This window comes from Peromyscus californicus, unplaced genomic scaffold, assembly GCF_007827085.1.
Source record: "Peromyscus californicus insignis strain IS unplaced genomic scaffold, ASM782708v3 Scaffold_17__1_contigs__length_78620276, whole genome shotgun sequence".
Taxonomy (NCBI): Eukaryota; Metazoa; Chordata; class Mammalia; order Rodentia; family Cricetidae; genus Peromyscus; species Peromyscus californicus.
Genome location: NW_026294469.1, coordinates 23,034,356 through 23,061,404, shown reverse-complemented (window position 1 = coordinate 23,061,404; position 27,049 = coordinate 23,034,356). Strand labels below are relative to the sequence as shown.

Below are 27,049 nucleotides of genomic sequence, written 5' to 3'. Positions count from 1 at the left end.
AGGATCTCTTTCTGAAGGAAAAAAGGGGAATATAGTATAGAAATGATTAGATAAAAACGTGAATTGTGGAGTCTACTTTTAAAAAACCACTAGTCTCAAATATTTTACATTTGTATGAGTTTTTATATATCGACACAAATTTAAGGTTATTTTTGTTATACTGTATGTATGTTTCTATTCTTGTTTTGTACCGATTTAGCTCATTTTAAAAGGTTATATAAAGTTTTAGTCTTTGAAAGCTATTTAGGATAATAAATGTGGGTTAATAGTTATTCACTTGTTAAACTTATAGTCATGTTAGTTATGTTTTCAAGATCATACAGAGATATATTTTAGATAGATAGGTGATCTTCAAACACTTCAAAGACCTACAGAATATGGCATTTAATTTTTTTTTTTTTTTTTTTTGCTTTTCAAGACAGGGTTTCTCTGTGTAGCTTTGCACCTTTCCTGGATCTTGCTCTGTAGACCAGGCTGGCCTCGAACTCACAAAGATCCACCTGCCTCTGCCTCCCAAGTGCTGGGATTAAAGACGTGCGCCACCACCACCTGGCTTAAAATGTTTTAATAACAAAAGGTTTTTCATGACAGTGAGACATGTGTACTTCTGGCAACACCAATTTACTTCAAAAAGGATGGTAGACACTGAAGAACCTCCATACAGAGTTTGCTTTTTTTAATGGCAAAAGCTAACCATTTGGTCAAGAAACTACTCTTACCTCAACTGCTGACAGTATGCTGTCCAAACTGGACCAGCAGGATGCAAATAAAAGTGACTGATGAACTTTTCCAAGACAGGGTAGGACAGTCCTTCAGAAATTCCTGCTTCACAGAAAAGTTTGTCAGATATTCTAGCCCTGTGGACTGAAGATGGATGCCTAACATTACAGAGGAATCTTGGGTGACTGCCAGACAGCCAGGTGTTTCTGTCATTTCCTTTTGTTCTGTAAGTTGCTTGCTCTGCACTTCCTAGTTACTAAGGTAATCTATCTTTCTAGAGTCTTTGATGGAGTTGAAGACTAGGTAGTCACATTTATAGTCTTCCTTAGTTATGATAGAAGATAATTCAGGAACAGGACTTTGAACTCACAAAGATAAGATAAATAAAAAAGTATTTTCTCCAAAATTGCCAAATATAAATGGACTAAATGTTGTCAGTGTAATTCTTACCTGATAATTGTTCTTATTATATATAGCTTTACTGTGTTAGAGTTAAACCCTTTCCTTTTTATGTAGACAAAAGGGGGAAATGTTGTGGAATAATCTTTTTGTACACTGTGAAGATCTGTCATTCTGATTGGTTTCATTAAAAAGCTGAATGACCAATAGTGAGGCAGGATTTTCAGGCACTCAGGAAGTCAGTCAGACAAGGAGGAAGTAGCATGGGTAGTACAGAGTAAAGATAATAAAACCACCAAACAAAACATAGATTGATAAAAATGGGTTAATTTAAGTTGTAAGAGCTAGTTAGTAAGAAGCCCAAACTATCCACTAAGCTTTTATAATGAATAATAAGTCTCCATGTCATTATTGGGGAGCTGGTGGTTCTGACAAAAAGGTCTGACTAAAAATGCTCAAAATAATTTCTATATATTTAGTGATATAGGGTGAATAAAATGTCAAAGAAATAATATTTCAAAACTGTAGCATGAATCTTAAAGGTACTTATTAATAAAACCAAACCTGGGGCCAGTTATTGGGGTGAATGCTGGAAGATCAGAGAAGCAGAACAAGCCACAGCTACCTCGCCTCATCAATTCCTCAGCTGATCCTGTTTCCTCAGACTGGAAGTTTCTTTGTCCTCATTCGAATGGGTTTCAGCTGAACTGTGCTGCTCAAAGCCTAAAAGCTTAACCAGCCAAATGCTTCTAGTTTCTGGTCTCCATGCCTTATATATCTTTCTGTTTTTGCCATCAGTCCCTGGGATTAAAGGCTCACTTCTTGGGATTAAAGACGTGTGTCACCGTGCCTGGCTGTTTCCAATGTGGCCTTGAACTCACAGAGATCCAGAGGGATTTCTACCTCTGGAATGCTAGGATTAAAAGTGTGAGTGCCACCATTTTCTAGACTTTGTATCTAGTGGCTGTTCTGTCTCTGACCCCAGATAAGTTTTTTTAGGGTGCACAATATTTTGGGGAACACAATACCACCACACAAAACTATTTAAAAACTCTAAATTTAAAATAAAAAACCCCCAAAACTTCTTCATCACCTCACTTCTGATGATTTTTTGGGGGGAAGGATACTATAAAAATAAGGTCTTGATGGGGCTTAAAATAATAATTTACAAACTACAGCTTGAGGAAGACTGAAGAATTACATGTAGGCATAAGATATTGCTTGTAAGTTTTCACACTGTAATTCTATCACAAATTCTAGTTCTAGGATTTTTTAGCTAGAGTGAGAGGAACTTTTTAGTTTTAAAGTTAATAGAACTTGTAATACTGTCACTTCCTCTAAAAATTTCCCTAGCACAGTGTTTTATCATGTTATATTTAGCAGTCTATAAACTATTTTAAAGGAAGGTTTAAAAATCATGAATTTTTGCTCACGCACTATGACTGAAGTCATAGAGAGCACTCTTGTGGATTTTGACCTAATTTTGGTTTACACTGGAATAAGGAAATGCTGATTTTTGTTGGCACAGTAAAATTCTGTTTCTAAATATTCTACTAGCACATATACATTCACATAGTACCTGCACATATATTCAAAGTACATGTATAAATAATATATTATGAAGCCTCTGGTCAGAAAATATTGCTATTAAATCCTTTGTTGCTTATTAACTGTGTGTGTATGTGTGTGTGTGTGTGTGTGTGTGTGTGTGTGTGTGTGTGTGTGTGTGTGTTGTTTGTGATTTCAGCAAAATTATTTCCTTGGTGATCCAAGATCAGATGAGCTGAATTCAGCCCCAGTGGATACATTTACACCACAGCTCCTGAATCTGTGGCTCAGGGAACATCTTGGAAGAGAGGGTACAAAGACTGTGAAATCAATAACACCAGGAAATCTGCTGTGAAACATTCTCTCAAAGAAATGACTGTATAAACAGAATCTAAACAATGGCACTATGACTGGACATGCTGGAGTGGAGTCAGGAGAATCTCAAGGGGTCACATCTCTGCACAAGGAACTGTGGGAGGACGATGACAGCTGAAAGAGGAGAGTTAGCATCTCCCAGGGATGAGCCCTCTGATTGGCTGTCCAGTGCAGAGTGGTCAGCCTTGAAACTGTATACACACAAACAACAATAATAGACTCAGCAGGTTGTATTTTTATATTTGTGTATGAATATGTGTGTGTATGTAACAATAGTTGGGGAGGAAGAGGCTATCAATTTGAGAGGGGGCATGGAAAGAATTGGAAGGAAGGGATGTGGGCGGGGCTGGATAAAGGGAAGAGAGGGAGAAAAGTGGTGTAATCATATTTTAATTAATAATAAAAAATGTGCATCCCCAATTACTTTATTACATTTACTGAAATTATGCAAATGAATGTGTCTACACAATGTTTCTCAAAAGACACAGACTCCACAGCTATTCCTTTCAGTCTTTGCTCCATCCACTCCTGTGTCTTTACCTGCTTCTCAGAGGCACTCTGCATGGATTCATCCCAGCATCACCTGGAGGCTTTGTCTGATTTCCCAGTCTCCTCTGCCTCTTACTGTGCTCTAGCTACGTCATGTCACTCAAGCTGTCCCTGTCTCTTTAAAATCCCCACTCGCTCATACCTGAAGACTTCTGCATTGGCGTTCCCACTCTAATAAGAACGTCCATCCCTCAGCTCTTTCAGTTGCCTGCCTCCACTTTATGATGCAGCTCTCAGTGCAAGTGTCACCTCAGAAAGGACTTTCCTGAACACCCCTTCCTTCAGTCTCTTCCTGGCATTCTTTGCCACATCATCTGTTACTGTTGTTAATATTCTTGATCTGAAAATGCCTTATGTACTGTTGTTTGTGTCTCCATGATTGTTTACAGCATTAAGTTCCACCAGGACAATGCTGTTGGGTAGATCTTGTCCATTGTTCTCTCTGAGAGGCCTCACATCTTGTCTTAGGCATAGTAAACAAATGCTCAAAAAATATTGGAGGTGATTAGCTGCACCAAGAGTGCAGGAGAGGTATTGTGATGCTTCTGCCAATGCTTTAAGGATTCTGTTTAATATGCAGAACTGATGAAAATTCATAAGTAAGAGGAAGAGGGGTTTGAGGAACTTTTTTACCTTGAATGAAAGAATATGTGGAAGTGAGCCCATTTACATAAACAGGGAATAGAAGATGGTCTCAACTTTGCAAGAGAGATGACAAATTCAATTTAGATAAAGCAAGTCTATGATGCTGTGGGTTCTATAGATGATGTTGTGCTGGGGACACTTAGACAAAAGGAAATCTGTCTATGTAGGTGCAAGATATTACTACCTTAAAAAGACAAAACATTGTGAAGCTACTTGGAAGAGTTGCTGATGAATTACACTTACACCCAGCTTCTTCAGGACTGACATCAACAGTTGAGATCATAAAATTACTAAAAATGTGCTTTAAATCTAGACTTTCAAGAACCTGAACCCTGCTTATTGCATGAATTGATTTCATAAAATATCCCTTTGTACACGCGTGCACCGTTCTGTTTGCGTTCAGTTCACCCTAACTCAGGCTGAACGAGAACGGTAATGATTTGAACTCCTGAGGATATGGTCAATCTCACCAATTGTTCATGTGCTCTTAAATCCCTAGAGTAGCCAGTAAATTAAACTAACTTGTAACTTATGGGGTGTCTTAAAAGAGTTTACGGTATTTAACCAATTCTATAATGACAGTCAGGCTTACCTCTTTGAAGAGGGGGATTAGAACAGGAGATAAAAGTTGGCCAGGCTTAGTAAAGCGGTGGTTGTAGGTTCTCCTCCAAGATCCATGACTTCACTAGCCCTGGGTAGTCGACTAGGTTTCCAGTATCAGGCGTGATTTACCTCCTGTTGAGTGGGTCTTAAGTTCAGTTACAGAGCTGTTGGTTACCACCAAGACATGCATGCCACTACAGCACCCTTAAGGTTACTGTACCATCTGGCCACTGTTGTTTATAGGTGTCATAGCTGGATAGGACTCTTGTTTGCTTCCTTCCTATAGAAGCTTGTGTGGCACCTTCTGGTACCATGAAGGCTAGTCCTCAGGGAGGGGGCATTCAGGTCAGTTCCAGCTTGGAGGCCTTTGGGTTCTGTTTCTGAGGTACATGGTACCTTAAGCCATAGCAACTTACCTTCCACCTCTGGGGGAATAATAGCCATAGCCTATAATGTGTGGCAGCATAATCTCTAACTACATTCTGAATATTTGTTCCTATACCTACAGATAAGTTTAGTCCTCAACCCTCATCATGGTAACTTGCAACAAATAGAGACCATTGCAGAAAACCACAAACAATCAAAATATAGAATTGTGGAGCCCAGTTCCAATGTATACATCTACTAAACAAGCCCTGCACCTAAGGATCACTGTGGAGCCCATTTCCAATGTATACGTCTACTGTACAAGCCCTGCACCTAAGGATCACTGTGCAGCCCAGTTCCAATGTATACGTCTACTGTACAAGCCCTGCACCTAAGGATCACTGTGCAGCCCAGTTCCAATGTATACGTCTACTGTACAAGCCCTGCACCTAAGGATCACTGTGCAGCCCAGTTCCAATGTATACATCTACTATACAAGCCCTGCACCTAAGGATCACTGTGCAGCCCAGTTCCAATGTATACGTCTACTGTACAAGCCCTGCACCTAAGGATCACTGTGCAGCCCAGTTCCAATGTATACGTCTACTGTACAAGCCCTGCACCTAAGGATCACTGTGCAGCCCAGTTCCAATGTATACATCTACTATACAAGCCCTGCACCTAAGGATCACTGTGGAGCCCATTTCCAATGTATACGTCTACTGTACCAGCCCTGCACCTAAGGATCATTGTGGAGCTCATTTCCAATGTATACGTCTACTGTACAAGCCCTGCACCTAAGGATCACTGTGGAGCCCATTTCCAATGTATATGTCTACTGTACCAGCCCTGCACCTAAGGATCATTGTGGAGCCCAGTTCCAATGTATATGTCTACTATACAAGCCCTGTACCTAAGGATCAGGGAACACTGAGGAAGAGGGGGTGGAAAGATTGTAAGAGCCAGAGGAACAAGAGTGTGCTGTGAGATTGTGTCTCCCAGGAATGTCAGAAACTACATCCATGAAGTCTTATCAACATGACTGCTTGAACACGAGCTGAACAAGAACCCCACCAACACACGTGCCAAAGTGGAGAAGGGAAAAGCCCAGGAGGCCTCAACACTATGCAAATAACTGTAGGCAGCTGAGGAATGCTGGGAATGGGAGAAACAGTCTTCCCCAGGGAGGGGTGCACCAATCGGATATCCAATACCAAATGATCAGCCTTGAAAACATATACATGCAAGTAACATTATACAGATAGAGCAGGGTTGTATTTATGTATTTAAGAACACACACACAACAACAACAACAACAACAGAACAGTTTAGAAAAAGAGCAAATGAATTTGAAAGAGAACAAGTGAGGATGTGTATAGAAGGTTCTGGAAAGGGAAGGGGAAATGATGGAACTGGGTTATAATCTAAAACAAAAACAAAAAACAAGAAAACCCTACTGATGAGGGCAATGAGTTGGGGGTGGGGGGTGGTGTTGGCTATTTAGGGTTGAAAGATCTTGGAGGAAGGATATATCTGAGTAGCAATAATGACACATTAAGAAAACTCCTTCTGGTCAAGAGAGTAGAATCTCTCTCTGCCTTGGGTGGAGACCTAACATTCTAGTTAGGCTGGGTCAAGCGCTTGGCCAAGAGATCACAGGAAGGTGGGGCTGACCTTAAGCCATGCAAAAGAGGTAAGCAGAATTATTTTTCCTTTAGGGTGATGCTGTACTTTTTCTACCCAGAATTCCTGCCCCACCCCCTTCCCCACCCAGCACAGTCCCTGTGAGCTGCCATGAGGTTCAGGGGGGTTTGCCCAACTTTGTGAGGCCTGAGTCGGAGAAGCAAACCTCTCCCTTTTTCTTTTATCTTGTTTTTGTCGGGTGGTCAGCACCTAAGTTCTCTGATACTTGGGGCTTTCTTAGTTTTTCTCTAAAGCTACCCTTCCCTCCATGTAGCTTCTTGTCCACCTTGTGCCTGACCTCCATATTGGCTTAAACAGCATAGCTGTTTTTCCTTCTCTCGTCTATTCTCCTCTGGGCAGCTGCTGAAATTTCCAGTTGCCTGCCCTGGTGTGTGTGTGTGTGTGTGTGTGTGTGTGTGTGTGTGTGTGTGTGTGTGTGTTTTAACACTAATTAAATAAAATTGTCCTCAAACTTAAAAAGGAAAAAAGAAAAAGAGTTTGGGACATTTAAAACTATGAAACAATGTTGACAGAAGAAATTATCTCATTTATGAACTTAGCAACTATATTGGTCAGGGTTCTCTAGAGTAACAACTTAAAGAATGAATGAATATATATATATATATATGTGTGTACATATATATATGTACATATATATATGTACACACACACACACATATATATATATATATATATATATATATATATATATATATATATATATATATATATGAGATTTATTAGAATGACTTACAGGCTGCAGTCTAGCTAATCCACAATGACTGGCTGTGAATGGAAAGTCCAGGAATCCCGTAGTTGTTCAGGCCATGAGGCAGGATGTCTCAGCTGGTCTTAGAATACGCTGGAACCCTGAAGAAACAGCCTCTAATGCCAGTGAAGGGATGGGCTTGCCAGCAAGGTGGGGGCAAATAGTCAAAGATCAAAAGCTTCCTTCTTCCACCTCCTTATGTAGGCTTCCAGCAGAAAGTGTGGTCCAGATGAAAGATGTGTCTTCCCACCTCAAGATCTAGATTAAAGGCATGTGTCTGCCTACCTCAAAGATCGGATTAGTGAATCTACCTACTTCAAATTAAGCAAAAATCCCTTACAGGTGTGCCTTCCACTTTTTGGATTTTAGTTAATTGCAGGTGTAGTCAAGTTGACAACCAAAAAGAGACACCAGAGGAACCAGTGAAGACTTGTCACTCATACAATTGGTGAGACAAGGGCTGTTCTTGCCAAGCCCTTCATGGAAAATGCCCATGTTCACCCCAACCCACGGCCACCACAAATGGAGAGAACGCAGCTCCACAGAGCAGAAAGCCGTGGAAAGACAACTGGAATGTGAGATGAGAGAGACAATGAACTCAGAAAGCCAAAAAAGCTGTGAGGAAGGCAGCTGTGTCTACCTGGTGTGGACCAAGAACTCAGGGTGGGGGTGGGGGGTTGGCAGGGCAGGGGAGGGCTTTGAACGGATGGGAGTTCCTGCAACTCTTCCCAGCCGAATTCTTGATCATCTAAGGCTGAGATCACTGTCTTTAAGGAGCAGTTGTGTTCTGTCTCTTCAGCTTTCAGGGTGTAGTTACAGGATAGCAGTTGGATGGTTAAAGATGCTGACATTTTGGTGCAAAGTGAAGCAAAACTAAGCAAATGAAAACTCAGCTTTTTTTTCTCCTTCAAACTGTCCAAATTTCAGCTCCAAATTTGAGCAATCTCAGACTTCTCAGGGAAGTCCCATAGGTCTTCCTAACCCCAGCGTCAATTTTTTACTGTTTCATTTATTTCTATAAAACACAGAGTTAGCAAAAGCAAAAAGTTTACAATAAAATATTGATTAGGTCATTTTTTTTTCATTCCTGCAAAGTGATTAATGTGGAATAAGAAAGCTGTGTGCAACACCAAACTCAAGGTGAAATTGAAGTTGGGAAGTCTGGGGTGCACATGAGAAGAATTGGTCAGAGAACTAGCCAGACAGCAAAGCCAAGGGATTAAGGGTAATGGAGACACACGGTGTGGTCATGTCCAGTGAACCATAGTCAAACAGAGCAGTTGTAGTACAGGAGCATGCTGGTTAATTGGATTCTGGATCCAAGTTTTCTGAGTTCAAGTCTCTTTCCCTTCATTTACACCGTGTTAAAACCCCGTAGATCCTATGTGCATTGTATTCTATTTTCACATTAGATCAACCAAGCTTGGATGAAAAAATATTTCAGCCATATCAAATGTATATAGACTATCTTGGCCATCATTCTCTAAGTAATACCGTGTGACAACTATTTACATAGCCTTTATACTGCATTAGAAAATGTAAGTCATCTGGGGATAAGTTAAAGTATAAAGTATAGAAGCCTGTGCACTTTGGTTTATGCAAACATTACCTCCGTTTATTTACACAAGAGGCTTTATGTCCGAGGACTTGGGAATCAGAGAGAGATCCTGGAATCAGTCCTCTGAGGATACCAAAGGATGGCTTAACCTCTCTCTACCCAGTTGTTCACCTGTGAAATATGGGTGCTGATGTTAGTATGTAGGCTAAGCAATAATATAAGGACTCTGTCATCCATGGAGAATGCTTGGTCTGAAAGCAGTTTTCTGGGGGAATGTATGCTCTTGTGAAAAGTGATGCAGTCTAGTCAAGATTTACACTGCCTAAGGAGTTTTGCTAGTGAAAGCTGTGATCCTTAATAAATCTTTTCACTTGGTTTTTTTTCTACCTCTGTTTTTTTTTATCTTGAAATGGGAATAAAGAGATATGGTTTTATAGCTTCTAAGACATGCAGTAAAGATAAAATTTTTAAAAAGGGTGTAGCAAACACGTGACAATATTACTATTGTCAAACACACATACATGCCTTTTGTTATTCTTTACATGCATATTTCCACAAATTCTCAGGGGACCACACTGTCTGATTTACTAAGATCTTGGAAGGGTTTTTCCACAGGCAGGAGGGTAATAACCTTCTATATTTTTTTTTTTTTTTGGTTTTTCGAGACAGGGTTTCTCTGTGTAGCTTTGCGCCTTTCCTGGATCTCGCGCTGTAGACCAGGCAGGCCTCGAACTCACAGAGATCCGCCTGCCTCTGCCTCCCGAGTGCTGGGATTAAAGGCGTGCGCCACCACCGCCCGGCAACCTTCTATATTTTAAGAAGAAGGAGGGAGAGGAGAAGGAGAAATAGGAGGAGGAGGAGTATTGGTAGGAGGAGGGGGAGGAGAAGAAGAAAGGAGAAAGAAGGAGGAGGAGGAAGAAGGAGGAAGTAGGAGGAGAAGGACGGAGAAAGAGGAGCCTTCCCATCCTAAGGGCAAAGACCCTTCTGTCTTCTAATGAGCTGTTTATCTCTTGGATAACTCTTTCTGTCTCTTCCTCCAAAGTAAAACAATCACCACATTTAGTGGGCAGATGCGGAAGACAGTTAAATGGAAGGGTCCTAAGCCCCGCCCCTCTGTACCTCAGGCTGCAGTGAATCCTGGGATCTGAGGCTATGGTCACTAAGAGGACATGCCATTGCTTAGCTGTCAGGCGCTTGTATTAATTTCAGAATTTTATCCCATATGTTCAAGTTTTCATTCTAACCATACCACAATACCAGAAAAATGTAAATCTCGAGGTGCTTTTTGTTTGTTTGTTTGGTTTGGTTAATCTACCTGATTAATAAAACAGGCAGTACCCTACTATAACAGAATACATTTTTCAGCAGCTTTGAGTATATTTTGGCATTTTTCCCAATGTGGAAAATACTCATTCACTATTTTAATCTTTAATCAACTTTAAAATTCCAAATTTAAGCAAGGTAGAAATTCTTTGTCATGGCAAATTAGTACACACACACAAGCACACATAAACACACACACACACACACACACACACACACACACACACACACACACACACACCATATGCTGGGATTTTAAAATAATTTCCCTTTACTTATTTTAACACAGCATTAAGCACTAGTATTATTTTTAAATTTCACACCATAGTTCAAATCAGTTTTAGGACAAGAAGAGGAAAACATTTCAATGCGTTTCGAATGCTTGGCTTTGTGTGGTGGGTCAAGGGAGAGCTTTCCTTTGAGATTGCCTTCTCTCATCTCTTTGCTTCTACAACAGCCCCCACCCCCCTCTCCAGGTCAAGCTTGACTTTTGCAGGGAGTTTCGACTATTTCCAGATGTTGAGCAAAATAAAAGAGCACGATGATACCAGATCTTCAAAAGTTCTTAACTCTTACATTTACCCTTTATCTTCTAAATGCTTTGACTTTTTTTTTTCATTATATTTCACAGAACAATGGCACTTGTGAGCCGTAGTCATCAAAGTTCTGCATCTATTCTTCACATTTTGTCAAGTTCCTAGCTGTTTTCCTTTCACTGTCTCTGTCCTCAGTGGCTCAGTTCTGGGTATTTCACGTCATTTCTCAAGACGTACCGAATCCCTCCTTAGGAAGGCCACTCTCCGAGTGTGTTTTCAGTGTGTGTCTCTCAGGGGTGAGGCAGAGACTCTCTCTGAGCTGTCTTTAGCAGCTGTGTAAACACAGCTGGAAGCTACAAGTAGACAGGGCAGTCATAAGTCACTTTCCTTTCCCTTATGTGTTCTGGAATGATGCTTTGAGAACCACGAACCACGAATTTCATTTGAGCCTTCACAATGGCACCTTTCACACCCATGTTTAAGTGACTTTTGATGGTTGGATAAAACTCTGTCCTTAGTGTGCTAGGACAACACTGTCTTCCACTCTACAATAGTCCGATTCTCATAACCAACATGTGGTTCAGGCCCTTCACTCATCTATATATCCGGTACAAGGGAACTAACGATATTAGTTTGCTAGAATTGGCATGACTTAACAAAATACCCCAGACTAGATAGTTTAGACAATAGACAGGTTTACTTATAATCCTGGAAACTGCTAATACAAGATTAAGATAATACCTACTTTGGTTTCCCTGGACATCTCTGCTTGTAGATCGCTCTTTCACCCTGTGTCTTCATGGGTCACTCCTTCTGCCTGCGTCTACGTTTGTACCTTGGTTGTTTCTGGTTTAAAGGGTAAGTCACTTAGCCCTGTGACTAGACCCAACCATACGATCTCGTTTGACCATTATCACTCTAAAGACTTTCTCTCTGAACTTAGTAATAATCTGAGACACTAGGATCAGAACTTCAGCATATGAAGTTGGGGGGGGCGGATATAATTCACCTCTCAACAGGAAAGAAGCGTAAGGATAAAGGAGACACTGGTAAGAAACTCACTCTGGGTGAGTGGTTAGGGCATTGCACATGCAGGCTATACACTTAACAGGCACAAAATGAACTCCATTGCCACCCGTTTCTCTGCCCAAACCACCCATTTCTCTGCCCAAACCACCCGTTTCTCTGCCCAAATTCATTTTCTTCCTGTGTTTTGAGTTTTATGGAGGACCATCATTCTTCTAGCAGGAAGGAAGCCAGAAGCCTGGCATCGTCTCGGCCTCTCCTCCGGCTAATCTCGTGTGTTGTGTGGAGACCCCAGGGGAGCCTGCAAGCCCACCTGCGCAATCAACTTGAATACTCTCTTCTTTCCTTGGTCTCCAGCTTAACTTGAGCCACTCATAATTACTCACTGGTATTCGTCAGCTCATATTTTTATTAAGTTCACTCCTTCAATTCTATCCCTCCTCCACGCTCAAATCCATCCTCCAAAATACTTTGAAAATGTTTCTTTGGGAAAAAAAATCAGTCATGTCACTTTCTGGCTAAGTTTTCACTTGGTTTGTATTTCAATAAGGATTGCATTTAAATTTTGTAACTCAAGTACGCAATGTAATTCTTCCCTGTCAGTTGGGTTGTCGGAGTTTCCAATAACTCCATTCTCACCATCTCTAGATTATTACCAAATCCAAGAATGTCAATTCACATTGACTAAATAATTAGGATCTGCTTCTCAGAGCCATCTCACCTGTACTTGTGGGTTGTATGTGGAGTGAGGAACACCAGGAAAAGAGCCAGTGCTTCACCAACGATGAGGAAAGGCAATCAATAATGGTGTAGTCTGCTTCCAGTGGAGAAGACAGAAAAAGTGAAGTCAATGTTACTATGTTGCATGATAAAGATAAGTGTACAGTTCAGCATAGAGGAGCACAGAAACTTTCTAAATTGGACTAGGAGCTCAATGATAGATTCCTAAAAGATACAGATTGTAGTGTGTGTGTGTGTATGCGTGTGTGTGTGTGTGTGTGTGTGTGTGTGTGTGTGTGTGTGTGTGTGTGTTGAAGTGATGAGAACTGAATCCAGACATTCATGCTTAACACTTGAATACTAACCACTTTCACTATGGTATTCACCTCCCCCTCTAAGCTAAATTCTTGTTCTGTTTTGTTTGTATGGCTGTACATAATCTTCATGTGTGTGCACATGTGCTGTGGGATGGTCTGTATGTGCTCTGATTGGTCAATAAATAAAACACTGATTGGCCAGTGGCTAGGCAGGAAGTATAGGCAGGACGAACAGAGAGGAGAATTGAGAGAACAGGAAGGCGTAGGGAGATACTGCCAGCCGCCGCCATGACAAGCAGCATGTGAAGATGCCAGTAAGCCATGAGCCACATGGCAAGGTATAGATTTATAGAAATGGATTAATATAAGATATAAGAACTGTTAGCAAGAAGCCTGCCACGGCCATACAGTTTGTAAGCAATATAAGTCTCTGTGTTTACTTGGTTGGGTCTGAGCTGCTGTGGAACTGGCGGGTTAGAGAGATTTGTCCTGACTGTGGGCCAGGTAGGAAAACTCTAGCTACACACATGTGTGTCCATGAGTGGGGTCAGAGGTCAAAGTCAAATCTTTTCCTCACTTGCTCTCCATCTTATGTTTTTGATACCAGGTCTCCCACTGAACATGGAGCTCACTTGTTGGACTACACTAGCTGACCAGAGAGCCTCAGTGAGCTCCCTCCTTCTGCCTCCCCAGCCAAGCACTCAGCTTTTCACATGGGTGCTGGAGATCCATAACCAGGTCCTCACGCTCACACGGCAGAGACAATCTCCCCAACCTTATTTGTTGTTTTGTTTTTGAGGCAGGGTTTTGCTATGTTGGCAAGGTGGCCTCAAACTCGAGACATACTTCCGTCTCCCCAGTGTGGGGACGGCAGGTGTGACTCCCCACACTGGGCATCTAAGATAAAGTTTGGAAGAAACAAGCGGCAGCAAACTGAAGAAGGGACTAAGGGCTGCCCCGGGGGCAGCACGAACAGCAGGTGGAAAGATGCAAAGCTTGTGGAGTAGTGAGGCTCCCTGGGGGGCAGCACATCATTCACTCTCACCAGAGAAGGGCAACAGCCAGACCAGACTGAAAAGCCAGGGCAGGACATGACATGTCATCTGGCATTTATTCTAGAAACTTACCTAGGAGGCTTATTGTTACCACGTGTCCAGTGCTAGCTATATGTCAACCACGGCCCACAATGTCTAAACCTCTGTGGAATAAACCTCCACTGAAAGCTGATGAAGTGCAGACAAAGGGTTATATATAATTGATCTAAAGCTCCATAGACCTGTTTTAAGCCGCTTTCTATATAGCCCTCTGCCTGGAATTTGTGATTCCAAGCAAAACACTAAAGTCACAGGACTGCGCGTGGGAGATCCATTAGGCTGTGTGAGGATGCATTTGAGAGTGAATTTTCCACGAGGGTTGCCTGCGCCCTTTTCCTTCCGATCTGCTCTCCGATGGAATATTCCCTCATGTACTTGCAGCCGGGGACAGAGTGCGTGAGTCAAGTTCTAACCCAGGCTTCACCTTTTCTCCTGCCACTTGGTGTCACGAGCTGCAGAATTTCTAAGTTTGTGCTCCTGCCCTGCTGCCGGGGCTGGATGAGTTCCCTCCACCTTCTTCAGTTTGCTGCCTCCTTCTTTCCCACAAGTTCAGGCTCCTCATGGGACTTTCTGTGATGCCTGATTTGATTTAGAGCTTGCTGTTGACAGTGTGTCCAGAGGAGGAGGTTATAATTGTCCTTATTATACCACTCCAAATCTTTGCCTTTAGTTCTTCCTCCACTACCTGACATTGTCAAAGATGAAGTCATTGTCTACTTCATTTTTTTTTCTTTTTCTGAAGAAAACCTTGATTCTATCCAGATGCTTGCCCCTTCTCCATGCAGTCCGCCTGACTCCAGAGAGCCCCTTTCCATCCCAAGGAAAAGACCCGATTCTGACTGTGTAAGTCAGTTTCTCTCAACTAGGGGTCAGCTTGCCTCCAGAGAGGATTTGGCAACAGATGGGCATATATTAGGTTGTCACAATGGATTTGCTACTGACATCTTATGATAGACTAAAGTCTTCTCTCCACCTCATTTCCTGTTCCAGTAAAGATTCATCTGGTACCAAATTTGAGGTTTGAGACTCCCTTGTTCAAGGCAATTGTTGAGAGACAATTGTGGGATATTTGTACACTGTGTGAAGATGTGTCGCTGTGATTGGTTTAATAAAGAGCTGAATGGCCAATAGCTAGGCAGGAGAGACTAGGCAGGACTTCTGGGGAGAGAGGACTCTGGGAAAAAGGAAGGTGGAATTGTCAGCCAGACACTGAGGAAGCAGGATGGGAAATACAGAGGTGAGGAAACACCACGTGGCACAATGTAGATTAAAATAAATGGGCTAATTTAAGTTAGAAGAGCTAGTTGAGAACAAGCTAAGGCTGAGCTTTCACAATTAATAATCTCTCTGTGTCGTTATTTGTGAGCTGGCAGCCCGATGAAGAGCCTGACTACAAGAGACTTTGTTTTCCTACTGGTCATGGGCTAGGACTGAATATGTGTCCAACAGAACTGGTCAGACCAAAGTGAGGGACTTTGGTCTGATCAAATACTCTGTGATTAGGAGAGAAATAAATGACGAGAGTGGGAAGTTAACTGTGGTCACTTCGAGGTTACAAATGGCCTTTACCTTGTAACAGAGCATGGCATGGCATGATTCAAAAGGAGAGCTGGTCCGCTGCACAACCTGTAGGCTGGACGGGTAGTGAGCAGGACACAGTAGTCAGCCAACCATGGGCCTGCTAGTGAAGCTTTCAAGCGAGGTGACCTGGTGTGAAGTCCTCTCTATCCTTGAGTAGTTAGTCCCATCCCTCATGACCTAGAAGGGACTCAAGAATCGTTTGTGTTCTTTGTATTGAACAGTTGTATGATAGCTGTTTTCTGGAATATAACAGATGGCAGGGCTTTGATTTGGAGCCATCATTCTTTTTTTTTTTTTTTTTTTTTTTTTTTTTTGGTTTTTCGAGACAGGGTTTCTCTGTGTAGCTTTGCGCCTTTCCTGGTACTCGTTTTGGAGACCAGGCTGGCCTCGAACTCACAGAGATCCGCCTGGCTCTGCCTCCCGAGTGCTGGGATTAAAGGCGTGCGCCACCACCGCCCGGCTGGAGCCATCATTCTTAACTATCTGTCACCTGACTGTCTACAGTTGCGATGGCGAAAAACTAACATTTAATAAATACAAAATTGCCCTGGTTTCAAAAAGACATCTTAAGGTAATTTTGCATAAGCACTAAAGTCTGTGTCGGTGCCTGTGTGTGTCCATGTAGAGCCAGTGTGTATGTATGTGTGTGTTGGATGTTTATGGGTTTGTGTGTATGTGTGTGTGTGTGTGTGTGTGTGTGTGTGTGTGTGTGTGTGTGTGTGCATAGGTCCATGCGAAGGCCAGAAGTCATAAATAACTGTTCCTGTGAGGACATACTACACACATGTTCACTTACTCCAGAAAGGCAACCCAGGATAAAGCAAAGGAATGACTGCATCAAAGTCCAATTTGGTGGACTAGTGAGTTTTCATTGTGGTTACTTACAGGACTGTGGGTGAGAAGTTACTCACAGGATGACTCAGAAGCCACTGCATCACAGAAAAGCCTGTCCCAATGCAAGTCACAACCCAGGAAGGCTACATCAATGGAACTCTCTGCACACTTTGCAAGCCGCTTGACACATTGAAGAAATTTCTTCCCCACGGCTTGGTTGGTCACAGTCCCTTCCCCAGACCTCTGTTTAATGGTGCTATCACGCTGGAGAAGGAATGGGGATCTTCTACGTTTCACCTTTCCCAAGGGAAGTGTAAACTTGATTTACCTTTTGGGTTTTACGAGCCCCAAGCTCTACCCTGAATGTGAATGTTTCAGTTCAGAGGGAACTGCTATACTACAGGCACTGTGTGGTCACCCTCTGCCTAAGTTATTTATTTATGAGAGAAAGTCTCTTGCTGTGTGTGCCTGGTGCTCACTTCTCCAGCTAAACTGGCTGGCCACAGAGCTCTGGGAAAATCTGCTGCCTTGGCTCCCCCGGCACTGAGGTGGCATTCGCTGCCTCACCTGTGTTTCTCCACCTGTCCTGAGGAGCTGAACTCAAGTCCTCATGTTCGTTCACGCAGCCAGGGCTCTGCAGACTGGTGCCACCACAGTGTGCATGTGGAGGTCAGAGGACAATTCGCTGGAGTCTCTTTTTTTTCCCTACCAGGAAGGTCTTGGGGATCAACTCAGGTCTTCAGGCTTGGTGGCATATCCCCTGAGTCATCTCTCTTGTCCAAGATTCAACTTCTAACAAGCTGCTGGCATAGGTTTTGGTAATCTTTGGTGTGGTAGTGACTGTGGGCTGAGTAGCAGAGGTCCCCTTGGCCAGCCTTTCAGGGGTTCAGACTGGAGACACGGCCTCCACTCCCACACCTAGACTACTGTGCTCCACACTTTCTTTCCAGTATTTTCCTGACAGGAAAATATTGACCATGAATGCTTCAGGGAAGTTCGATGAATTGTTTCTTTCCTTTGTTCTTAGAAACCCTTCCCAAGTATTTCCCACTCTCCCCTCCTGGGGAAAAAATGGTGGTTAAATTCTCAATGAACAGAGATCTCCTGGGCCTCCCAAGCATCACACTCACATCCTTCTGAAAGGTACTTGTTGCTATAGTGGCTTTTGTAGTTTGAAAAGCACTACAAATAAGCTTATATTATTTTAGAATTATGCTTGTAAAAGATTACTTTTCAAGATTTGCTATTTCTGTACCCAGTGCTTGACTCTTAAAAAAAAAAAAAAAAGATACTCTGTAAGCAGATGGCTTAAATTGAGCTTTGTAAAGCTGTCTTTCCTTCGTTAAAATAGAAACATTCCTTTTAATGACTAGGGGTAAAATATAGATAGAAAATTTAGAAGACATTAGGAACCTTTATTTCCTCCCTCCCTCCTGCCCCCACTCTTGGCAAAGCAGTTTAATTAGGAACCAATCTTCGCCATGAAACATCTGACAGTTACCATAGTATGATATCTGCCGTCATGGCAACACCACCAGTTGGTTGCCACATTTTGAGCTATTACATTACTACGAAAAGATCGATTTTTTTTTACATGAATTTAAAAGACGAAACAAAACATATTCCCCCCCCCCCCCCCCCCCCAAGCAATCCACAACTTAAGGAAAGTTGCTCTGCAGGGGCTGAGCATGAGAACTTTGAAATCCTGGCAGGGAAAAAGAAAGCTCTAGCGCCCAGCGTCTCCGGTTGCACCCACCAGGCCGCCGCTCTTGCAGTCTGTGCGCGCGGGGGGGCGCGCACGCGACTGAAAGTGTCCGAGGGCGCGCGTGTGAGATGGTGCACGCGGCCGTGTGCGTGTGCGTCCTCCGGCCCGCAGCCCCTGACCCGCTGCGCCGGGCTGCCGGGGCTCCAGGCTCGGGCTTCCCCCGCGCGGGGGCGGGCGCGGCGGGGAGCCCGGAGGAGCAGCTAGGACAGGGCCCTGGGTGCGCGCCCCGGGGCCGCCGTGGGCATCATTTTCTGCTCGGCTCGGGACAGGCACATAAAAGGGAAGGCGGCAGGGCCGTGGCTGTCCCGGTTCCCTCAGATGCCCCGGCCGCAGGTTTATTATTACAGTAGGGCTGCACCGCCTCTCCCCTGGCGGGCCGCCTCCGCGCCTGGCACGCCCCCAAACCGCCGCCTCCGCCTCCTTATTTGTCTGCAAAGCCGCCGCGCGGCCAGGCGGAGAACCCGCCGGAGTGTGCGCTGCGCTCCCGGGGCGGCTCGGCGCGGTTTTTCCACCCCCCCCCTCCAACCCCCCCCACCCCCACCCCCTCGAGGGCCCAGTGCCCTACGGCGGCGACGGCGCGGGTGCGGGGGCCGGGGAGCGCGCGCGGGTTGGCCGCGCGCCCACGGGGCCGCGAGCCGCCGATTCCTGCCGAGTAAGCAGTCTGGCTCCGCGGTGGCAGCAAGGCTGGGGCGCTGGCCGCGTGCCAGCTCCATCAGAATTAGCTCATTGTTCACTAGTACACTAGCAGGAGAGAGGGGAGGAGGTGGGAGGAGAAGGGGGGGAGAGAGAGAGAGAGAGAGAGAGAGAGAGAGAGAGAGAGAGAGAGAGAGAGAGAGAGAGAGAGAGAGAGAGAGAGAGAGAGAGAGAGAGAGAGAGTTGAGATTGAGAGATTGGTTTAGAGGAACAGAGAGACACAAGACACACACACTTGGAGAGAGCGCGCAAGGCAGGGATCCCTTCCCCTCCTTTTCCGAGGCTGCACTTCTTGGAAGTGGAGCGGGTTGGGGTTTGGTTTCCCTTCCCCCTCCGCCCTCTTCTTCCTCCACCCCTTTCCCCTCCCCCTCCCTCAGCTGTCTTTCTAGCATGATGCCCTTTTTCATCCACATTTGTGTTTCAGGTGTAGAGAGGAGAGAGAGTGAACAGGGAGCGGGGCTTTTGTCTGTAAGTATATGCCTTTCTCATCCCCAGCTGGGAGCGCTGCTTTCTCTTTTGTGTCCATTCCTTGCCTTTGCTCTAAACTGGACCCTTCAACCTTGCAGAGTTCATGCTTTCTCCCTCCGAATTTTAGAGCTAAAGCTGACACCTTGGAGAAATTATGTCATTTTGCTCCTGCTGCATTAAGGCTGGAATTTAACTCGACCCCCCCCCTCCTTTGTTTAACGCACAAGTTGAGAGAAATGAATTCTTTTGTGAAGGGGTGGGGTTTTGCTTGCTGGTGTGGTTAATTTTGTTCTTGCTCATTGTTAGGAGCTGTTTTGTTCCTTTGCATTAAATGCACTTTGGTGCATGCAAGCTTCCCCCTCCCTGTATAAAATCCTTACACTTGATTACTCTTTCAATGTTGCTGCTGCGGCGGTGGGTCTTTTCATGTTTTCGCTGTTGAAACACTTTTCTCTGTATTTTCTTATAAAGCAGTTGAACTTGGGGTTCGGGAGTATTAAAAAAATAAATGACTACTTTTTCTTGGTGTTGCTAATAACCTGATTTGCATTTATGTTTCTATAACAACATTATAGGAAAACTCTAGGTGCCTCTGATGCCCCGTTTGGAGAACTTTTAGTTTTTCCATTCATCTTAATTTTGCCATAACTCACATTAACAAAAGAGTTATGCTCTAATGGAAAAAGATAGAGGGTGAACCACTGAAGCATGTACGTGAATGTTTATTTGGTTTCCGGAGAAGGGCATAATGGTGTATATTCCTGACTTTCTCCTCGTGTAGTTTTTTTTTTTTTTTAAAAAAAACACGGAAGGTTATGTAATGCAGTGCCATTTCCAAAAATATCCACTCTGAGGCATTACACTACGGTGGAAGGCTGATTCTTCTTCTCTCGTCTTGATTGCAAATATACTGCCAGTAGTATGTCTGGGAACAAAGAGCAGCCAGAAAACAATCTTATTTTTATCACTTGGGTCTACTTTTAAGTTGCTAAACCTTTTGAACTGCAATTTAAAGATGAACCAGACACTAGGAATAGCCCAGGAACGCAGAGCCAGGTGCCAGGGATTCCTTTGTCCCCTATGTAAACCTGTAGACCACTTGGAAAGCTCTTCCAGAGGCTCCGGTGGTTAGAATAATTTGCATGGAACTCATCTTCAGCACACAAAGTAGTTATTTGTCTGTGACCTCCGAGGAGACATTTTTGCATTTACTGACCTGTGGTGAAGCAATGTGTCTACTGTATTTAAAACATATTTTGCAGGTTGGTCTCCCTGGACTGAAGAAAGGGGGAACAGGAGCCCGAGACTACTAAGATTCTCAAAATGGTAAGAAGCGGTCACCAGAAGAAATTCTCAGTAGCTCCTTATCAGTGATTACATATAAGTATCAGCCACCCGCCTTCATGCAGCCTGCCTCTCTATTGTTCCTATCCCATCTGACCTTTAAAAGGTTCTGTCTCCAGTGGGTGAGTGCTTTGCAGTACAGCAGTCTATATGAATCGGATGTGGTGAATTAGATTTATTGACTTGCAGTCATTTTGAATAGAAAACTGAAATTCTGATTTTCAGAGCAAGGATGTTTTAACTCAAACAGCAGGAACTGTTTTGTTCTTTAAGCAGATTGACATGCTGTGACATACATGAAGGGGAATGGCAGATGTGCTTAAACAAAGCAGTGGGTCTTCTATTACAGATAGCCAGAACTTATCCAAAAACTGAGTCTGTGTCTAAGTAACAAGGTATGGTATATGCTGTCCTTAACAGCAGTAGATAAGATCATTTTAATGAATATATCATGTATTGTTATTCAAATATATATGCATTTTTTCCTACTTATAACTTCCTTTAAAGAGACATTTCAGTTTTAGAGGGCAGACATATTAACCTATAAAGTGAAATATAGTGGTTTCTCACAAGGAGTGTAATCCACAGAGAGGGTAGTTAAATTTCTGATTAAATCAAGCACCATAGGAAATACACATCAAAAGCAGCTGAATACATATGTTCAACTTCTGTGGGGAGAAAAAAAAAACATTCTGCAGCTTTCTGTGCAGCATGCCTCCTGAAAATGTTGATGGTCCTCAACGCACTTATTCCCTGCTTAAAGTGTGTGCCTGCCTAATTTACTTATTTTTTTCTTTTCTTTTTTTTTCTCTATTAAATGAGGGTGGAATTTAGTGAATTAAAATTGGATCTGATATACTTCGTGTTTTCTTTGAGAACAACCAAGAATTAGCTTCCAAGGAGAAAGATGAATCAGAGGCAGTTAAATGAGTTCAGATTGGCTTTCATTAAGAAGCAAGCTTTTTCATTTTTTTTTTTTTAACCTGTGCCTTGCCTGGCATTTCAACAAGTGGGTGTCAAAGCCATGAGCAAAGTAGGTTTTGCTTGGACTGGTTTGCTAACGATGAAATTAAAGAATTGGGGCAGAAAGACAAAAGAGGTGAACAGAGAATCAAAGTAATCAATGAACTCCTTGCAAGCCCTTACCTTCAGGTTACCTTCCCAGTCAGCCATTTTTGCAAAGTAGTAAGTAAGCTCTTGGTGGAGTGGAGTTTTCATTACAAAGTGGTTCTTTTCCTGGAGTGGACACATGGCTTGCTGGGCCCTGTTCTAGAGCCCTGCTCACTGCATCACCCTAGGTAGACCACAAGGGCTGTATGTTGCAATGTTTCAAGTGACAGTCGTAGTTAAACATAAATGGGACCCTTGAACCCTGCCAAATCCAGGCCTATAGATCAAGGTCAAAGCCAAGCACCATGCTTCTGTAGTTGGGGGTGGAGTGTGCTTTGTGGAAGGCAGACATGCATGCCAAGCTGAGAATGAAAGTTGGAACCATTCAAAGGCAGAAAAGCAAGGACAAATTAATATTAAATGCTAATTTCCCTCACTTGTCCATGACGTGTGGTGGCAGGGTGGACGGTCGCACTTTGTTTCTCTTGGGAGGATTTTTACTCATTAAAAAAAAAGAATATTCTCACAACTTTTCGATGCTCCTTTCATCAAGATGTCAGTCCCTTCTGGCACAAGCCCATTGCTTGAAATAAAACCACCGGCAGTTATTGTCTGAGGGTGATTCCAAGTCACTTTCTAGAAATTCTTGTATCTGGAAAGCCTGAGCGCTGAAAAATCCTTGTGTATAGTAATGTAAAAGAAAAAAAAAGTTTCAAATATATATTTTTTAAACCTGATACTAGAGATATCTTCAACCTCTTTCTTGTTAGCAAAATGAAGTTCATTTCCTTTCTTTGATTAAAACTGGGACTACTTTATAGAACTCTGTAACTAGTTTACTTAAAGATTTGGCTCACATACGGTAGAAATTACTTACAGGAAGCAGGGTGTTTAACTGCTGGCCATCTCTGGAATATATATAAGCATTGCTTTTTCTCTTAAACATACCTTTTGATCTACATAGTATAAAACACTACAGAGAATCCAATTTCCATATATTATAAAAGGTCGTTTCAAACACAGATTTATAAACTATTCAGGCCAATGTAAGAAATTAGTAAACTCTGGAATTCTACAGGTTGTGATTGAATATCTGGTCTTTTTACACTAAGGTGGTAGGGTGCACTGGTTAGTCTTTGTCATCTTGACACAAACTAGAACAACCTGGGAAGAGGGACACCCCCCGCCCCCGTAATTGAGGAATAGCCTCAATCTTATTGGCCTGTGGGCATGTCTGTGGGTTGTTTTTTCTTGACTAATGATAGATGTGGGAGGGCCCAGTCCACTGTGGGTAGTGTCACCCCAGGCAAGTGGTCCTGGGTTGTATAAAAAAGCAGGGTAAGCAAGTTGTGAGGAGCAATTCAGTAAGCAGTGGTCTTCCATGGCCTCTGCTTCAGTTCCTGCCTCCGGGTTCCAATCTTGGCTTCTGCCGCAGCTTCCCTCAACGATGGACTATCACTTCTAGGCCAAATGAACCCTTTCCTCCCCAGGTTGTTTTAGGTCAATAATATTATTCCAGCATCAGAAACCGAACTAGAACTTAGGGTTCCACAGTAGTAAATTGGAGGCATGCAGGATTCATAGAGTGCTGTTTGCATTATTAAAATAAATGATAAATATATACAATGATATACATGTCTGTCTTCAACTCTGTGCCCCCTTTCACAGCACATGTTGTGCCTGGGCCTCTGAGTACAGCCACAGAGGGTGCCAATCATGTGATGGTGTTGGAGGTGATGCCTGAGGTGGTAACAACCCAAGAATACTGTTAAATTGTTGTTCTAAGCATAGTTTTCTGCATCTTTATTGACCATAATATTTTTATCAGTGACCCATTCTCCAGCCTTTTCAGTTTTCTAGCAAACATGCCTTTGCCTTTATTGTTTGCGATTTGTAGAGTTTTTCATGCTTTTTAATTATTGGTAGTAGTCTACAGGGATCTTTGGGATTTTTTTTTCACTTTAGAACATAGCTTTTTGCTAAGTTTCTAGACCTCTATTTTATGATGTGTTTTTGATTTGTGCGTTTTGTTTTAAAAGTACTTGACTTGTATATGCCAACAAGGAGAAAACATTTTAGAATATATACTGAAGTTGGTTTGAAAAACCAGATTTTTAATCCACTGCCAAAGTTAAAGTCCTGGTTTAACCCTCTGTGGAGTAAACTTGCTTCCCAGTATGTGTTTGCCACAGACTCCCAGTGGCATAAGAATGGACTTGGAATGTTCTAGCAGAGATCTAGGAACTGGAACAGTTTCAGTTCTCTTTATGGCAGATGCTGGGCTTTAAGAAAGATGGGTTGACTCTGTTGTACTGTTCATGGCGCTCTGCTCCCATACAAGCTGTGAAGGAGCATTCACAGGCTCATGAGAGAACCCCTTCAGCAATTCCCCCATTAACATAAACTTTCTGGTTTATAGAGAAAGGCAAGGCTTGGGAATGGTTAGTCTTACTGGCAGGCAGCCTGTGTCACTGGGTTTGGGATGTAAATTGACAAGTTGCAGCAGCGACTTTTGGTGTTACCTGGGAGGTAATTTTATATGGCGCCATCTTGTCTTTCACCAGACCTTCCATCTTGTCTTTCACCAGACCTTCCTGTGTCCATGAAGGGGAGAATTGGTGATTGTTTGGGGAATTAGGACAGAAGAGATAATCAGTCTCTCTGGGTTTAGGCCCAGCCCAGCTTCCTCTTGCGTTATAGAGATAGCCAGGTTGGAGATGGTACTCGAGTACCTACCACCTTGGGGTAAAAACACCTTGGAATAAATAGCTATTCACTTTAACACTATGTATTTCTTGAAAAGTTAGATATAGGACCGATTACCATAAATACACAAAAGGAATTCACTTCATTTTAAATCTTAAAATAAATTCTTCCAAAATCAGAAAACGGGCTTCTACAATATAAATATTTTGCACAGATGAATGAGTAATTCCCAAATAAGAATTTTGAATATTTAAATATTCATTTACCTGGTCATTAAAAGTCCTTGAGTGCATTCAGATGCCTTGAAAGGGGGCGCTGGAGTGTCCTGGATCCCAGGCTTTCTCATTAGTGCTGTTCATGGCTGGGAAGTCTTCGGACCATATCCTTACAGCTTCAGTGACACGCAAGACTGAAATAATTATCTGAATAACCACGCTTTAAAAAGCCTTTGATTTCATCTGATTCATCTTGGTAATTCAAATGATGCTGCAGTGATGTAGTAGTGGAAGGATATGCTTGCTTTATCTGTATAGTTCTTGTGCTGTGTAAGGAAAGGCTAGGGATAAGGCAGTCTTATCAGCAAATTCAATCCAGATATACAAAGGGGGAAAGATTCGAGTGTGCTTGGACTGCGTTATCTTGTCTGAGGGTATGTTGCAAGAGTCCAACTTTAAACTGCTCTTCTGGCTTGAACTAGAAAACAGCTTAGCACTGGGTCTAAATTTATCCAAAACAGATATTTGGGGACGTTTTTTATCCTTGAGAGAGTGTCAATAATATTTCATCTCATTGGCTGGAAAAAAATCACAGTGCTTCTGTCTAGTGTGTCCTAAGTATTATCAGCCAGCCCTGTTAGTTTGTGACTTAAGCATTTAAATTTCTCTCCACAAAATTCTCACTATCACCCCATTCATGAGTAGCAAAGACACGCTACTAACCCCGATGATATAACTTGTTAGTAGTTCATAAGCTTTTTTCATATTGCCCAATTGATTATAGGCCCACAGAGGAATTCTCTACTTCCAATTTCATGCTTAGAAGTTAGTAAATATGTAATAGAAGCTTAATAAATATTTTGTGTGTGCATGCTAATATCTACTAAGTTGGATGTTTTACAATTTAGCTCTAATGAGTCACCATGATTAGTTTTGGTGAAGTAGAGGTAATTTGTATCATTAACCTCTCCTTGTAAAGTGCCAGGAACCCAAAATGAATGTTACTTTCATTTACACAGCAAATTACCTGCCATTATCTGTTACAGGGGCAAGAAACTTTGTGGGTAAACCATAAAGTGTGGCACTTGCCAAAAGAGAGTAGCTTGGACGGCTCTGATTCCCAGTGTTCAGAGGCGTGCTCTGAGTAGGCAATGAAGTTCTGGTACTCTGGGTTTGATCCATCTATGGTCCTCAAAGCTCACAGCAGCTTATCCTACGGCTGTAAAAATCCCCTCCTGAATCCAAGAGGAGCTTCACTGTCAGCCCTGTGCCTTTAACACTCACTTATTTCTAGTAGAATCTGAATCTGTGGTCCCAAAGACACAAAGGCAGCATGCCTGAAAACACAAAAATAAGAAGAGTGAGCAGTGGGAATATACACCATTTGCCTGTCAACTGAATAGCATTCTCACCTAAGCATTGTGCATAGTTCTCTAGATTGCAGAAGGCACATACCCAGCCCCTAGCCTCAGTGGATGCACATTTTAATTGTAGAAGCAAGACTAGCTTGCAAATCTAACAGACATTGCAAGACTCCGTAATCCAAGATTAAGTATAAAATTCAGAGGCAGATACATAGGATGAGGGTGGATGGTTCCATTGGAAATCTTTCCTATTGATGAAATAGAAATTATCTAGACCTAGACATGGCAGGTTGCTCATGCACACCACCTCTGATTCCTCTTGCACCTGTGACCAAGCATCAGTCAGCCTCAACATTTGTTATTCATCCCGAGTGTCATGTCCAAATCCTCAATATAGTATTTCAGGATGACATGCACACTTGCCTGGTGTTAGCACAAAATTTGAGCCCTAGAGGTGAGCTGTTCTTTTTTCTTGAGAGTGAATAATATGCCGTATTACATTTTCTATTCTAAAGTCTTGAAAGTAGTCTTTGATAAACATTGGGTCCACAAAGAATTAAGGATATTCGGGTAGATTTATAGGAGGCAGAAGGCAATTCTAGATAAAAAGGATGGTTCAGGAAGTTGTACTTGCAGTAGTGCTTCTTCCCTGTTAAGGACCTCTGTGCTGTCAAGGACAGATCTCAAAAATTAGACCTAGAAGTCAAGGACTTGATGCGCTAAGCAGAAGAAGCCACT

At 42.8% G+C, this 27,049-nt stretch overlaps 1 protein-coding gene across 3 annotated transcripts in view; it reads left to right on the top strand.

The window, feature by feature from the left end:
• Positions 1-18,425: 18,425 nt before the first annotated feature.
• Positions 18,426-27,049, top strand: part of Nrep (neuronal regeneration related protein) — a 28,005-nt gene continuing 19,381 nt past the window's right edge. The window contains exons 1-3 of one of the 3 annotated variants that reach the window (XM_052741810.1): positions 18,426-18,744; positions 19,529-19,572; positions 20,835-20,898. In XM_052741810.1, the coding sequence (XP_052597770.1) occupies positions 18,480-18,744; positions 19,529-19,572; positions 20,835-20,885 (360 nt within the window). In that variant the 5' untranslated portion in view covers positions 18,426-18,479 and the 3' untranslated portion in view covers positions 20,886-20,898. Of the gene's footprint in view, positions 18,745-18,989; positions 19,064-19,292; positions 19,573-20,834; positions 20,899-27,049 lie in introns of those variants that run through there. The other 2 variants (XM_052741812.1, XM_052741811.1) reach the window with 2 other exon arrangements.